The sequence below is a fragment of the Melospiza melodia genome, chromosome 25 (assembly GCF_035770615.1).
Source record: "Melospiza melodia melodia isolate bMelMel2 chromosome 25, bMelMel2.pri, whole genome shotgun sequence".
In the NCBI taxonomy this organism is placed as follows: domain Eukaryota; kingdom Metazoa; phylum Chordata; class Aves; order Passeriformes; family Passerellidae; genus Melospiza; species Melospiza melodia.
In genome coordinates, this window is record NC_086218.1 from 11,885,468 (window position 1) to 11,897,021 (window position 11,554).

Consider the following 11,554-nt stretch of genomic DNA (forward strand, 5'->3'; position numbering starts at 1 on the left):
CCTCGCCAGGCCCGGCCCGGCGCCGCCTCACGGGGCTGAGCGCCCACAGCGCCCCCTGGCGGGCCGGAGGCGCGGGAAAGGGGCGGGGGACTGCCGCCGGGGGCGTGGTTTGAGTATTTATATGAGCGTGGGGGCGTGGTCTAAGCACTAATATGAACAGTGGGGCGGGATCTGCCTAAGGAATAGAGGCGTGGCTTACAGCGCCAGGGGGCGTGGTCTATACGTCGGATGCGGAAGAGAGCGCGGTTTATGTACATATATGGTTAAAGAGGCGTGGTCTCACTGTGTTTGGGGGCGTGCTCTCGGTAGGGAAGCAGCCCAAGGCGCCCCGCGGGTTCCGCGTTAACCAAAATCGGCGATTTCGGGGCAAAATCGCCTCGGATGTCGCTGTCACCACCCGGGGCGGGTGGGACGGGTTGTCCCCCCTCTTGTCAGTGTCCTCTTCCACTGCGCCGTATCCCCTTCCTGCTCCCAGTGTCCCCTCCCCATTGCCAGTGTCCCCTCCCAGTGCCAATGTCCCCTCCCCAGTGTCAGTGTCCCCTCCCCATTGCCAGTGTCCCCTCCCCGCTCCCCGTGTCCCCTCCCCAGTGCCAGTGTCCCCTCCCGGTGCCCGGGCTCACAGACACACAGCCGCACGGCAGTGACTGGTTTTTACTGTTTTTTACTGGTTTTTACTGGTTTTTACTGGTGTGACGCAGGGGACCCCGTCCCTGTGCCCGCCCCCGTGTGTCCCTGCGTGTCCCCGAGGGGGGACCCGGCCCGGCTGTGACCGCACTGTGCCAGGGCCGCCGGTGCCACCCTGGTGCCCGTCCTACCATCCCTGATGACACTGACACGGACGGGAGGGACAGGCCTGTCCCCAGGGGTGGCACTGCCAGGCCTGTCCCCAGGGGTGGCACTGCCCCTGGACGGGCAGTCCCTGACAGGGATGGTGGCACTGCCACTGACCAGTGTGTCCGTGACAGGGGGACTGCCAGTGACGTGCCTGCTGTCCCCAGGGGTGGCACTGCCCCTGGATGTGCACTCCCTGACAGGGATGGTGGCACTGCCACCCACTGACCCGGCCCCAACAGGGAGGGTGGCACTGTCACGGGATGGGCACTCCCTGATGGGGACAGTGGCACCATCCCTGGACGGACACTCCCTGACAGGGACGGTGGCACCGTCCCTGGATGTCCAGTCCCCACCAGGGACGGTGGCACCGTCCCCAGACAGGCACTCCCTGACAGGGATGGTGGCACTGCCACAGGCCAGCGTGTCCCCGAGGGGGAGGATGGCATGGCCGGGCACCCTGGACTCCACGATGGTGGCGGTGACCCTGGGGATGGAGTCCCCAACGAGGACGGTGGCACTGACGAACACGGGCGTGTCCACGATGGTGGCAGTGCCCCGGGACAGGCTGGCCCTGACGGGGACGGTGACACTGCCCAGGATCCTCCTGTCCACCACGGTGCCACTCAGGGTCACCAGCGCGTCCACGATGGCGGCGGTGCCCCGCGACGGGCAGTCCCTGACGGGGAAGGTGGCACTGCCAGCGCCCGCGCTGTCCCCAGCGGTGCCCCAGGCCCAGAAGGGGCTGTCACCCACAGGGACGGTGGCACTGCCGGTGACAGGCGTGTCCACGATGGTGGCAGTGCCCCTGGATAGGCTGTCCCTGACAGGGACAGTGGCACTGCCAGGGACCGGCCTGTCCCCAGGAGTGCCACTGCCCCTGGAGGGACAGTCCCTGCCAGGAGGGGTGCCACTGTCAGTGAGCAGCCTGTCCCCAGCAGTGCCACTGTCACTGACCACCCTGTCCCCGACGGTGCCATTGGCAGTGAGCAGCCTGTCCCCAACGGTGCCACTGTCACTGACCACCCTGTCCCCGACGGTGCCACTGTCACTGACCACCCTGTCCCCAACGGTGCCACTGGCAGTGAGCAGCCTGACCCCAACGGTGCCACTGTCACTGACCACCCTGTCCCCAACGGTGCCACCGGCAGTGAGCAGCCTGTCCCCAGCAGTGCCACCACCACTGACCGGCCTGTCCCCACTGGTGCCACTGGTAGTGAGCAGCCTGTCCCCAATGGTGCCACCACCACTGACTGGCCTGTCCCCAACAGGGACAGTGGCAGTGGCAGTGACCAGCCTGTCCCCAACAGGGACAGTGGCAGTGCCCTTGGATGGGCTGTCCCTGTCCCTGATGGGGACAGTGGCACTGCCAGAGACTGGCATGTCCCTGACCGTGCCACTGCCCCCAGCTGGGCTGTCCCTGGCAGGGACAGTGGCACTGCTCCTGCCCGGCCTGTCCCCAGGGTCAGGGGCCCTGGGTGACCTGTCCCTCATGGGAACGGTGGCACTGTCCCTCATGGGCATGGTGGCACTGTCCCTGACCAGCCTGAGCCCGCTGCCACTGGCCCTGGGTGACCTGTCCCCGATGGGGGCACTGCCCCTGCCCGGCCTGTCCCCAGCGGTGGCACTGCCCCTGCCCGGCCTGTCCCCGCTGCCATTGTCTCTGGGTGACCTGTCACTGATGAGGACAGTGGCACTGCCCCTGCCCGGCCTGTCCCCACTGCCACTGTCTCTGGGTGACCTGTCCCTGACAGGGATGGTGGCACTGCTCCTCACTGACCTGTCCCCAGGGGTGGCACTGCTCCTCACTGACCTGTCCCCAGTGGTGACACTCTCCCTGACTGACCTGTCCCCAGGGGTGGCACTGCTCCTCACTGACCTGTCCCCAGTGGTGACACTCTCCCTGACTGACCTGTCCCCAGGGGTGGCACTGCTCCTCACTGACCTGTCCCCAGTGGTGACACTCTCCCTGACTGACCTGTCCCCAGTCGTGGCACTGCTTCTCACTGGCCTGTCCCCAGGGGTGGCACTGCCCCTGCCCGGCCTGTCCCCAGGGGTGGCACTGCTCCTCGCTGGCCTGTCCCCAACAGCAGTGGCCCTTGGTGAGCTGTCCCTGACAGCGATGGTGGCACTGCCAGACACTGGCTTGTCCCTGATAGGGACAGTGGCACTGCCCCTGGCTGTGCTGTCCCCAGTGGTGGCACTGCCCCTGCCCAGCCTGTCCCCAGGGGTGGCAGTGCCAGGGACTGGCCTGTCCCCAGGGGTGGCAGTGCCCCTGGCTGCGCTGTCCCTGACAGGGATGATGGCCCTGCCACTAACTGGCCTGTCCCCAATGTCACTGGTCCTGGATGAGCTGTCCTTAGCAGGGATGGTGGCACTGCCCCTGGCAGCGCTGTCCCTGACAGGGACAGTGGCACTGCTCCTGACTGACCTGTCCCCGGTGGTGCCACTGGCTCTAGCTGACCTGTCCTTGACAGGGACAGTGGCACTGCCACTGTCTGAGCTGTCCCTGATGGGGACAGTGGCACTGCCCCTGACCACCCTGTCCCTGATGGTGCCACTGCCCCTGCCTGGCCTGTCCTCGACAGGGACGGTGGCACTGCTCCTGCCTGGCCTGTCCCCAGTGGTGGCACTGTCTCTGGGTGACCTGTCCCTGATGGGGACACTGCCACTGCCCCTGCCTGGCCTGTCCCCACTGGTGGCACTGCCAGGGCCTGGCCTGTCCCCAGTGGTGGCACTGTCTCTGGGTGACCTGTCCCTGCCGGGGACACTGCCACTGCCACTGCCCCTGCCTGGCCTGTCCCTGACAGGGACGGTGGCACTGCTCCTGCCCGGCCTGTCCCCACTGGTGGCACTGCCTCTGCCCGGCCTGTCCCCGCTGCCATTGTCTCTGGGTGACCTGTCCCTGATGGGGACAGTGGCACTGCCCCTGCCCGGCCTGTCCCCACTGCCACTGTCTCTGGGTGACCTGTCCCTGACAGGGATGGTGGCACTGCTCCTCCCTGCCCTGTCCCCAGTGGTGGCACTGTCCCTGCTCAGCCTGTCCCCTGCAGTGGCACTGCTCCTGGAGCTGTCCCTGACAGGGACGGTGGCACTGCCAGTCACCGGTTTGACCCCAGTGCCACTGCCCCTTGGTGAGCTGTCCCTCCTAGGGACAGTGGCACTGCCACTGACTGACCTGTCCCCAGTGGTGGCACTGCTCCTCACTGGCCTGTCCCCAGTGGTGGCACTGGCCCTGGATGAGCTGTCCCTGACAGGGACGGTGGCACTGCCACCAGCTGGGCTGTCCCTGCTGGGAATGGTGGCACTCCTGGTGACCGGTCTGTCCCCAACGCTGCCACTGGCTCTGGGTGAGCTGTCCCTGACAGGGACGGTGGCACTGTCCCGGGATGAGCTGTCCCCAGTGGTGGCACTGCCCCTGGCCCGATTGTCCTTGACTGGTGTGGTGCCACTGCCACCAGCTGGGCTGTCCCTGACAGGGACGGTGGCACTCCTGGTGACCGGCCTGTCCCCAGTGGTGGCACTGGCCCTGGGTGAGCTGTCCTTGACAGGAACGGTGGCACTGCCACCAGCTGTGGGGACAGTGGCACTTCTAGTAACTGGCCTGTCCCCACTGGCACTGGCCCTGGGTGAGCTGTCCCTCCTAGGGACAGTGGCACTGCCAGGGACTGGCTTGTCCCTGACAGGGACAGTGTCACCACTGACCGGCCTGTCCCCACTGGTGGCACGGCCCCTGGTTGGACTGGCCTTGACAGGGACGGTGGCACTGCCACCAGCTGGGCTGTCCCTGCTGGGAATGGTGGCACTCCTGGTGACCGGCCTGTCCCCAGCAGCGCCACTGGCCCTGGCTGGGCTGTCCCTGACAGGGACGGTGGCACTGCTGGTGACAGGCCTGTCCTCCGTGGTGGCACTGCCAGTGACCGGCCTGTCCCCACTGTCACCAACCCTGGCCGGGCTGTCCTCAGTGGGGATGGTGGCACTGCCAGTGTCTGGCCCATCCCTAATAGGGACAGTGGCACTGACAGTGACCAGCCTGTCCCCAGTGTCATCAACCCCGGCTGGGCTGTCCCTGACAGGGCTGGTGGCACTCCTTGTGACCGGCCTGTCCCCAGTGTCACTCACCCTGGCTGGGCTGTCCTCAGCAGGGCTGGTGGCACTGCCAGTGACTGGCCTGTCCTCTGTGGTGGCACTGGCAATGACCAGCCTGTCCCCACTGTCACCAACCCTGGCCGGGCTGTTCTCAGTGGGGATGGTGGCACTGCCAGTGTCTGGCCCATCCCTAATAGGGACAGTGGCACTGGCAGTGACCGGCCTGTCCCCAGTGTCACTGCCCTTGAGTGAGCTGTCCCTGACAGGGCTGGTGGCCCTGACAGTGACAGGCCTGTCCCCAGTGTCACTGGACATGGCTGGGCTGTCCTTGACAGGGACAGTGGCACTGCCAGGGACTGGCTTGTCGCTGACAGGGACAGTGGCACTGCCACCACCAGGAGAGCCACAACTGGGGGAGCTGGCACTGCCACTGAGCGGGCTGTCCCCAAGGGGGACAGTGGCACTGACTGAGCTGTCCCCAAGGGGGACGCTGGCACTGCCACTGAGCGGGCTGTCCCCAAGGTGGGTGGTAGCACTTCCCCCAGCTGGGCTGTCACTAAGGGGGACGGTGGCACTGCCACCAGCAGCAGAGCCATCACCAGGGATGCTGCCACTGACTGGGCTGTCCCCAAGGGGAGTGGTGGCACTGCCACTGACGGAGCTGTCCCCAGAGGGGACAGTGTCATTGCCACTGACCAGGCTGTCACTGAGGGGGACACTGGCACTGCCATTTTCCCGAAGGGGGACAGCAGGACTGCCATTGACCGAGTTGTCCCCAAGGGGGATGGTGCCACTGACACTGACCAGGCTGTCCCCAGGGGGTACAGTGGCACTGCCATTGACTGCGCTGTCACTAAGGGGGACAGTGGCACTGTCATTGACTGAGCTGTCACTAACGGGGACAGTGGCCCTGCCCTCAGCCAGGCTGTCACTAAGGGGGACAGTGGCACTGCCATTGACTGCGCTGTCACTGAGTAGGACGCTGGCACTGACTGAGCTGTCACTAAGGGGGACAGTGGCACTGCCATTGACTGCGCTGTCACTAACAGGGACAGTTGCACTGCCATTGACTGCGCTGTCACTAACAGGGACAGTGGCACTGCCCTCAGCCAGGCTGTCACTAAGGGGGACAGTGGCACTGCCATTGACTGCGCTGTCACTAACAGGGACAGTGGCACTGCCCCCAGCCAGGCTGTCACTAAGGGGGACAGTGGCACTGCCATTGACTGAGCTGTCACTAACAGGGACAGTGGCACTGCCCCCCGCCAAGCTGTCACTAACAGGGACAGTGGCACTGCCCCCAGACAGGCTGTCACTAAGGGGGACAGTGGCACTGCCATTGACTGAGCTGTCACTAATAGGGACAGTGGCACTGCCATTGACCAGGCTGTCACTAAGGGTGGCAGTGGCACTGCCATTGTCCCCAAGGGGGACGGTGGCACTGCCACTGCCCGGGCTGTCCCCACCAGCCACCGTGTCACTGTCCACCTCCATGCTGTCCCCGGCATCCTCAGCAGCACCGCCGGCCACGCCCCTGTCCCCGCCGGGCACGGCGGCCCCGCCACTCCCGGGTGACGCCCCCGGGGCCGAGTCCCCTCCGTCCTCGCCCCGGGCCACCTCGGGCTCCTCGGGCGACGCGGCGCTGTCCCCCGGCCTCTTGCGGGGCCTCCCGCGCCGCCGCTTGCGCGCGCTGCCGTCCGCGGCCGCGCCCTCGGGGGCGCGCTTGGCGGCGCGGCCGCGCGGCTGCTGCGGCTGCTGCCCCTCGTTGTCCCTCGGCGCCTCGGCCGCGGGCACGCCCACGCCGGGCAGCAGCACGTTGAGCACGGGGATGGCGGCGGCGCCCACGGGCAGCGGCAGCGCCACCTTCACGGTGCCCGCGGGCCGCGGCACCAGCACGGGCGGCGCGGGCGCCGCGCTGGGCACGGGCGGGCGCTGCGGGGCCGGGATGCGGGGCAGCAGCAGCGGCAGCCGCGCCACCAGCGCGCTCACCTGCGGGCTGCTGCCCGCCCGCGCCGCCTCCGGCTTCTTCTTCTCCGGCCGCGGCTGCGCGGGGACCTTGGCGACAGCGTCCTTCTTGGCCTGGAGAGGGGACAGGGTGGCACCGGGCTGGGGGAGCCTCCAGCGCCCGGCCCGGCCCGGCCCGGGGAGGGGTCCCGGGGGTCTCACCTGCTCCTGCCTGCTGTCCGCGGGGTCCGGGCCGTTCTTCTTGGGGGCTGAGGGTGGCCGGGGGTCCTGGGGGGGCTTGTCCGTGTTTTCTGTGGGAGGAGGGGACGTGAGCAGGGTGGCACTGGGGATGGTGGCACTGGGGAGGGGACACGGGGAGTGGGGAGGGGACATTGGGAATGGAAGGGGACACTGACAAGGTGGAGGACAACCCATGCCACTCCCCACTGTCCCCAGCGGTGACACTGTTCTAGGAGACTGACTGTGTCCCCAGGGGTGACAGTGTCTGTCCCCAGGGGGGTGACAGTGTCCCCAGGGGTGGTGGCAGCCCCGGTGTCCCCGGGCTGACCTGAGAGCACCATGGCCATGAGCAGGTCGGCGTGGGCCGAGCGGGGGCTGATGATGTGCTGCTGCAGCAGGAACTGCGCCACCTCCACGATGTTGTTGAAGGAGCGCCGCAGGATCTTCTCGGCCCAGTCACACGTCAGGGCACACGCGGCCTCCGTCACCTCGGCGCTGTACGAGTGAGCCAGCTCGGCCAGCTCCGCCTGCTGGGGACAGGGACAGGGACAGGGACATCAGACAGGGACACTGCCACTGTCACCTCAGTGCTGCTGTAGGAGTGAGCCAGCTCGGCCAGCTCCGCCTGCTGGGGACGGGGACAGGGACAGGGACATCAGACAGGGACAGGGACACTGTCACTGTCACCTCACTGCTGCTGTAGGAGTGCGCCAGCTCGGCCAGCTCCGCCTGCTGGGCATGGGGACAGGGACATCAGACAGGGACAGTGTGTGAGACCAGGGACAGGAGGACACAGCAGGAGGGTCACGGTGTCGGGATGGGGACAGCAGGACGGTCACAGAGCAGGGCAGGACACTGAGGGATGAGCCCATGGAAAAGGATGGGACACTGGGATGGGGACAGGAGGGGACACCAGGATGGGGACGGGATGGGATTCACGGAGCAAAGCAGGACCTGCATCCCACTATCCCATTATCCCACTATCCCACAATCCCACTATCCCACTATCCCATTATCCCACTATCCCACCCAAACTCACCGTCTCGGTCACTTTGAGGTCCAGGCTGGGCAGGGGAGGAAGGCTGACCACGGTCTTCCTCCGGATCCCCCCGTAGCAGTACGTTGGGAAGAGTCAAGGATTTTTCCCAAGCCCAAAAAACCGGGAACCAACCCCTGAAGAACCCTCAGGAATGGGAAAAACTGGGGGAAAACCAGGAAAAAGAATAGGAAAAAATGGGAAAAAAAAAACCAGGGAAAAAAGGGAAAAAAGAGCAGCTGGCACAGGAATTCCAGGCCAGGGAAGGATATTTGGACTGGCCGCGGCCCCCCAGGCGCCGGGCTTTGATGTTCGGGAAGATCTCGCGGATGATCTTGCCGAAGTTGGCCGTGCTCAGAGGGCGGCAGCCCAGGTTGTCACAGTAACGCCTGCGGGGACACCGGGGGTGACACGGAGCACACTGGGGACAGGGCAGGGGGACACGGGGACAGAGGAGATGACATGGAGCAGGGACAGAGCAGGGGGACACAGAGCACATCGGGGACACCGGGGGTGACACGGAGCACATTGGGGACAGGGAAGAGGGACATGGGGACACCAGGGGTGACACGGAGCACACTGGGGACAGGGCAGGGGGACACGGGGACACCGGGGGTGACACAGAGCACATCAGGGACAGAGGGGGTGACACGGAGCACATCAGGGACAGGGCAGGGAACGGCGGGGCATGGGGACATGGTGACACGGTGACACGGTGACGCGGTGACGCGGGACAGCCCGGCTCACTTGTAGGCGTCGTAGACGTCCTGCTTGGGCAGGCAGGTGTCCGTGTGCTCCTCCAGGTGGTTGCGGATCCAGCTGCAGGCGTGCATGTGCTCGGCCGTGCCCAGCGTGCTCAGCTCCAGCGAGGAGGAGCTGCTGCTGCTGCTGCTCCAGGGGGGGACAGGCAGGGAGGGGAGCCCGTCAGCACCTCTGTGCCAGCGCCTCCGGGTGAGGGACCCGCCGTGGGGCACCCCTGTGCCTGCCCTGCGTGAGGGACCCGCCCTGGGGCACCCCTGTGCCAGCTCCAGCCCCATCCCATCCCACCCCACGGATCCCACCCCATGGATCCCATCCCATGGCAGCCCACGGATCCCACCCCAAGGATCCCACCCCCCAGACCCACCCCCAGGTCCCCCCTGACCTCTTCTCGCCCAGGCTGGGCCCCGAGGGCAGCTGCAGGTACAGGTAGAGTTTGTCGCTGTCCGAGAACTTCTGCACGTCCTGCTGCGCTCCGGGACAGGGACGGGGACAGGGAGAGGAGGAGATGGAGATGGATCCCGTGGGGCGAGTCCCAGGACAGCCCTGCCCTGCCCCAGCATCCCCACAACACTCACCAGGATGGAGTCCACCTTGCTCTGCACGGATTTGCTGCACGGAGAGAGGCCACGAGTGAGGAACGATCCCAAAAACCCTGGGACCACAATTCCGGCTCTGCCCAGGGCTCCCCAGGTCCCCCCAGAGCCCGAGTGGGATCCAGGATGGACCCAGGAGCCCTGGATGGACCCAGGATGGATCTGGGATGGACCCAGGATGGACCCAGGAACCCTGGATGGACCCAGGATGGATCTGGGATGGATCCAGGATGGACCCAGGAACCCTGGATGGACCCAGGATGGATCCCAGGATGGACCCCAGGGCTCAGGGATCCAGGATGCATCCAGGAGGGATCCAGGATGGATCCGAGGTGGAATTCCCAATCCCCCACCCGTGAGCCCCCTTGGGGTGCCCTGGCAGAATTCCCAGATTTTGGGGTGCCCAATTCCCAATCCCCCACCCCGTGAGCCCCCTTGGGTTGGGGGATTGGAGGAATTCCCAGATTCTGGGGCGCTGCCCTTACGAGATGTTGCCGCGGAGCTCCTGCAGCAGCGTGCTGGACTCGGTGGCACCGCCCCGGGCACTGCCAGCTGACAGAGGGCCCCTCCGGGTGACCCTGGTGCCCAGCTCCTCCTCCTCAGCCATGGCAGCCCTGTGTGTGTCCTGCAGGGAACAGGAAAACGGGAATTTAGGGTAAAAATGGGAATAAATCCCATTCTGGGTGCCCCTCCTGGTGGCCCTGGTGCCCAGCTCCTCCTCCTCGGCCATGGCAGCCCTGTCCTGCAGGGAACAGGGACAATTTGGGGTAAAAAGGGGAGTAAATCCCATTCTGGGCTCTAATGGGGATCGTGGGCACGGACAGGGGCCACGGAAATGCGACAGGGAGACCGGCAGTGACCCCGGCAGGGCTGGGGACAGGGGGACAGCAGGACAGAGGGACACCAGGAGACCAGGACAGGGGGACTGCAGGGACAGGGGGACACCAGGACATGGGGTCCCAGGGACAGAGGGACACCAGGACATAGGGACACCAGGACATGGGGTCCCAGGGACAGGGGGACACCAGGACATAGGGACAGAGGGACACCAGGACATAGGGACACCAGGACATGGGGTCCCAGGGACAGAGGGACACCAGGACATAGGGACAGAGGGACACCAGGACATAGGGACACCAGGACATGGGGTCCCAGGGACAGAGGGACACCAGGACAGGGGGACAGAGGGACATAGGGACACCAGGACGTGGGGGACACCAGGACAGAGGGACACCAGGGCATGGGGACCCAGGGACAGAGGGACACCAGGACAGGGGGACACCAGGACGTGGGGGTCCCAGGGACAGAGGGACACCAGGACAGGGGGACACCAGGACGTGGGGGTCCCAGGGACAGAGGGACACCAGGACAGGGGGACACCAGGAAGGGACCCACAGCGCCACCGGAAGAGACGCCCAGGGACGCGGGGCCATGAGGCCACCGGAAGCGACCCCCGGGGCCGCCGCCGCCCTCCGCGCCCTCCCCGCGGTACCGGGGTGCTCCCGGCGGCCCCGGCCCAGCGCGACCGCGGCGCTCCGACCGGACCGGTACCGGGGGCCGGTACCCCCCTGCCGGGGCCGAGCCCGGGCGTGTCCGGGGGCGTTCCGGGCTGTCCCGAGGGTGTCCGGGGATGTCCGGGGTGTACCCGGGGGTGTTCCGGGGGGTTCGGGGGTGTTCCGAGGGTGTCTCGGGGGTGTCCCCAGCTGTTCCGGGGGTGTCCCCAGGCCTGCCACCCCTCCCCAGCCCCGCACCCACCTGGTCCCGTCCGGCTCGGGGGGCCCCGGGAGGGGGGGGGGGGGGAGGGGAGGGGTCCCGCCACGTGCCCCGCGCCCCCCGCGCGAACCGAAAGTGGACGCGCCCCTCGCTCGCCGCGCGCGCGGCCCCTTGTTTTTTCTGATTGGCTGCAAAGGCGCTGGTCTGCCCGGATACGGCAGCACTCGCGGCTGTGATTGGCTGAGCCTCCCCCCCCCCCCTCAGCTGGGGGTGAGCGCCCGGATGTGGCGGGGCGGGAGGGGCCGAAATCTGCCTGGCAACAGCGATCTGATTGGCCGGGGCGAGC

At 66.9% G+C, this 11,554-nt stretch overlaps 1 protein-coding gene across 1 annotated transcript; it reads right to left on the reverse strand.

Moving 5' to 3' along the window:
* Positions 1-643: 643 nt before the first annotated feature.
* Positions 644-11,274, reverse strand: RFX5 (regulatory factor X5). The gene is made up of 11 exons (XM_063176473.1): positions 11,251-11,274; positions 9,981-10,120; positions 9,478-9,511; positions 9,285-9,367; positions 8,888-9,028; positions 8,413-8,529; positions 8,144-8,225; positions 7,433-7,634; positions 7,087-7,175; positions 3,668-6,999; positions 644-2,407 (listed from the first exon to the last, which is right to left on the reverse strand). Exons 2-11 carry the CDS (start codon positions 10,100-10,102, stop codon positions 682-684), a joined length of 5,928 nt encoding a protein of 1,975 aa, XP_063032543.1. The 5' UTR covers positions 10,103-10,120; positions 11,251-11,274; the 3' UTR covers positions 644-681.
* Positions 11,275-11,554: the final 280 nt, after the last annotated feature.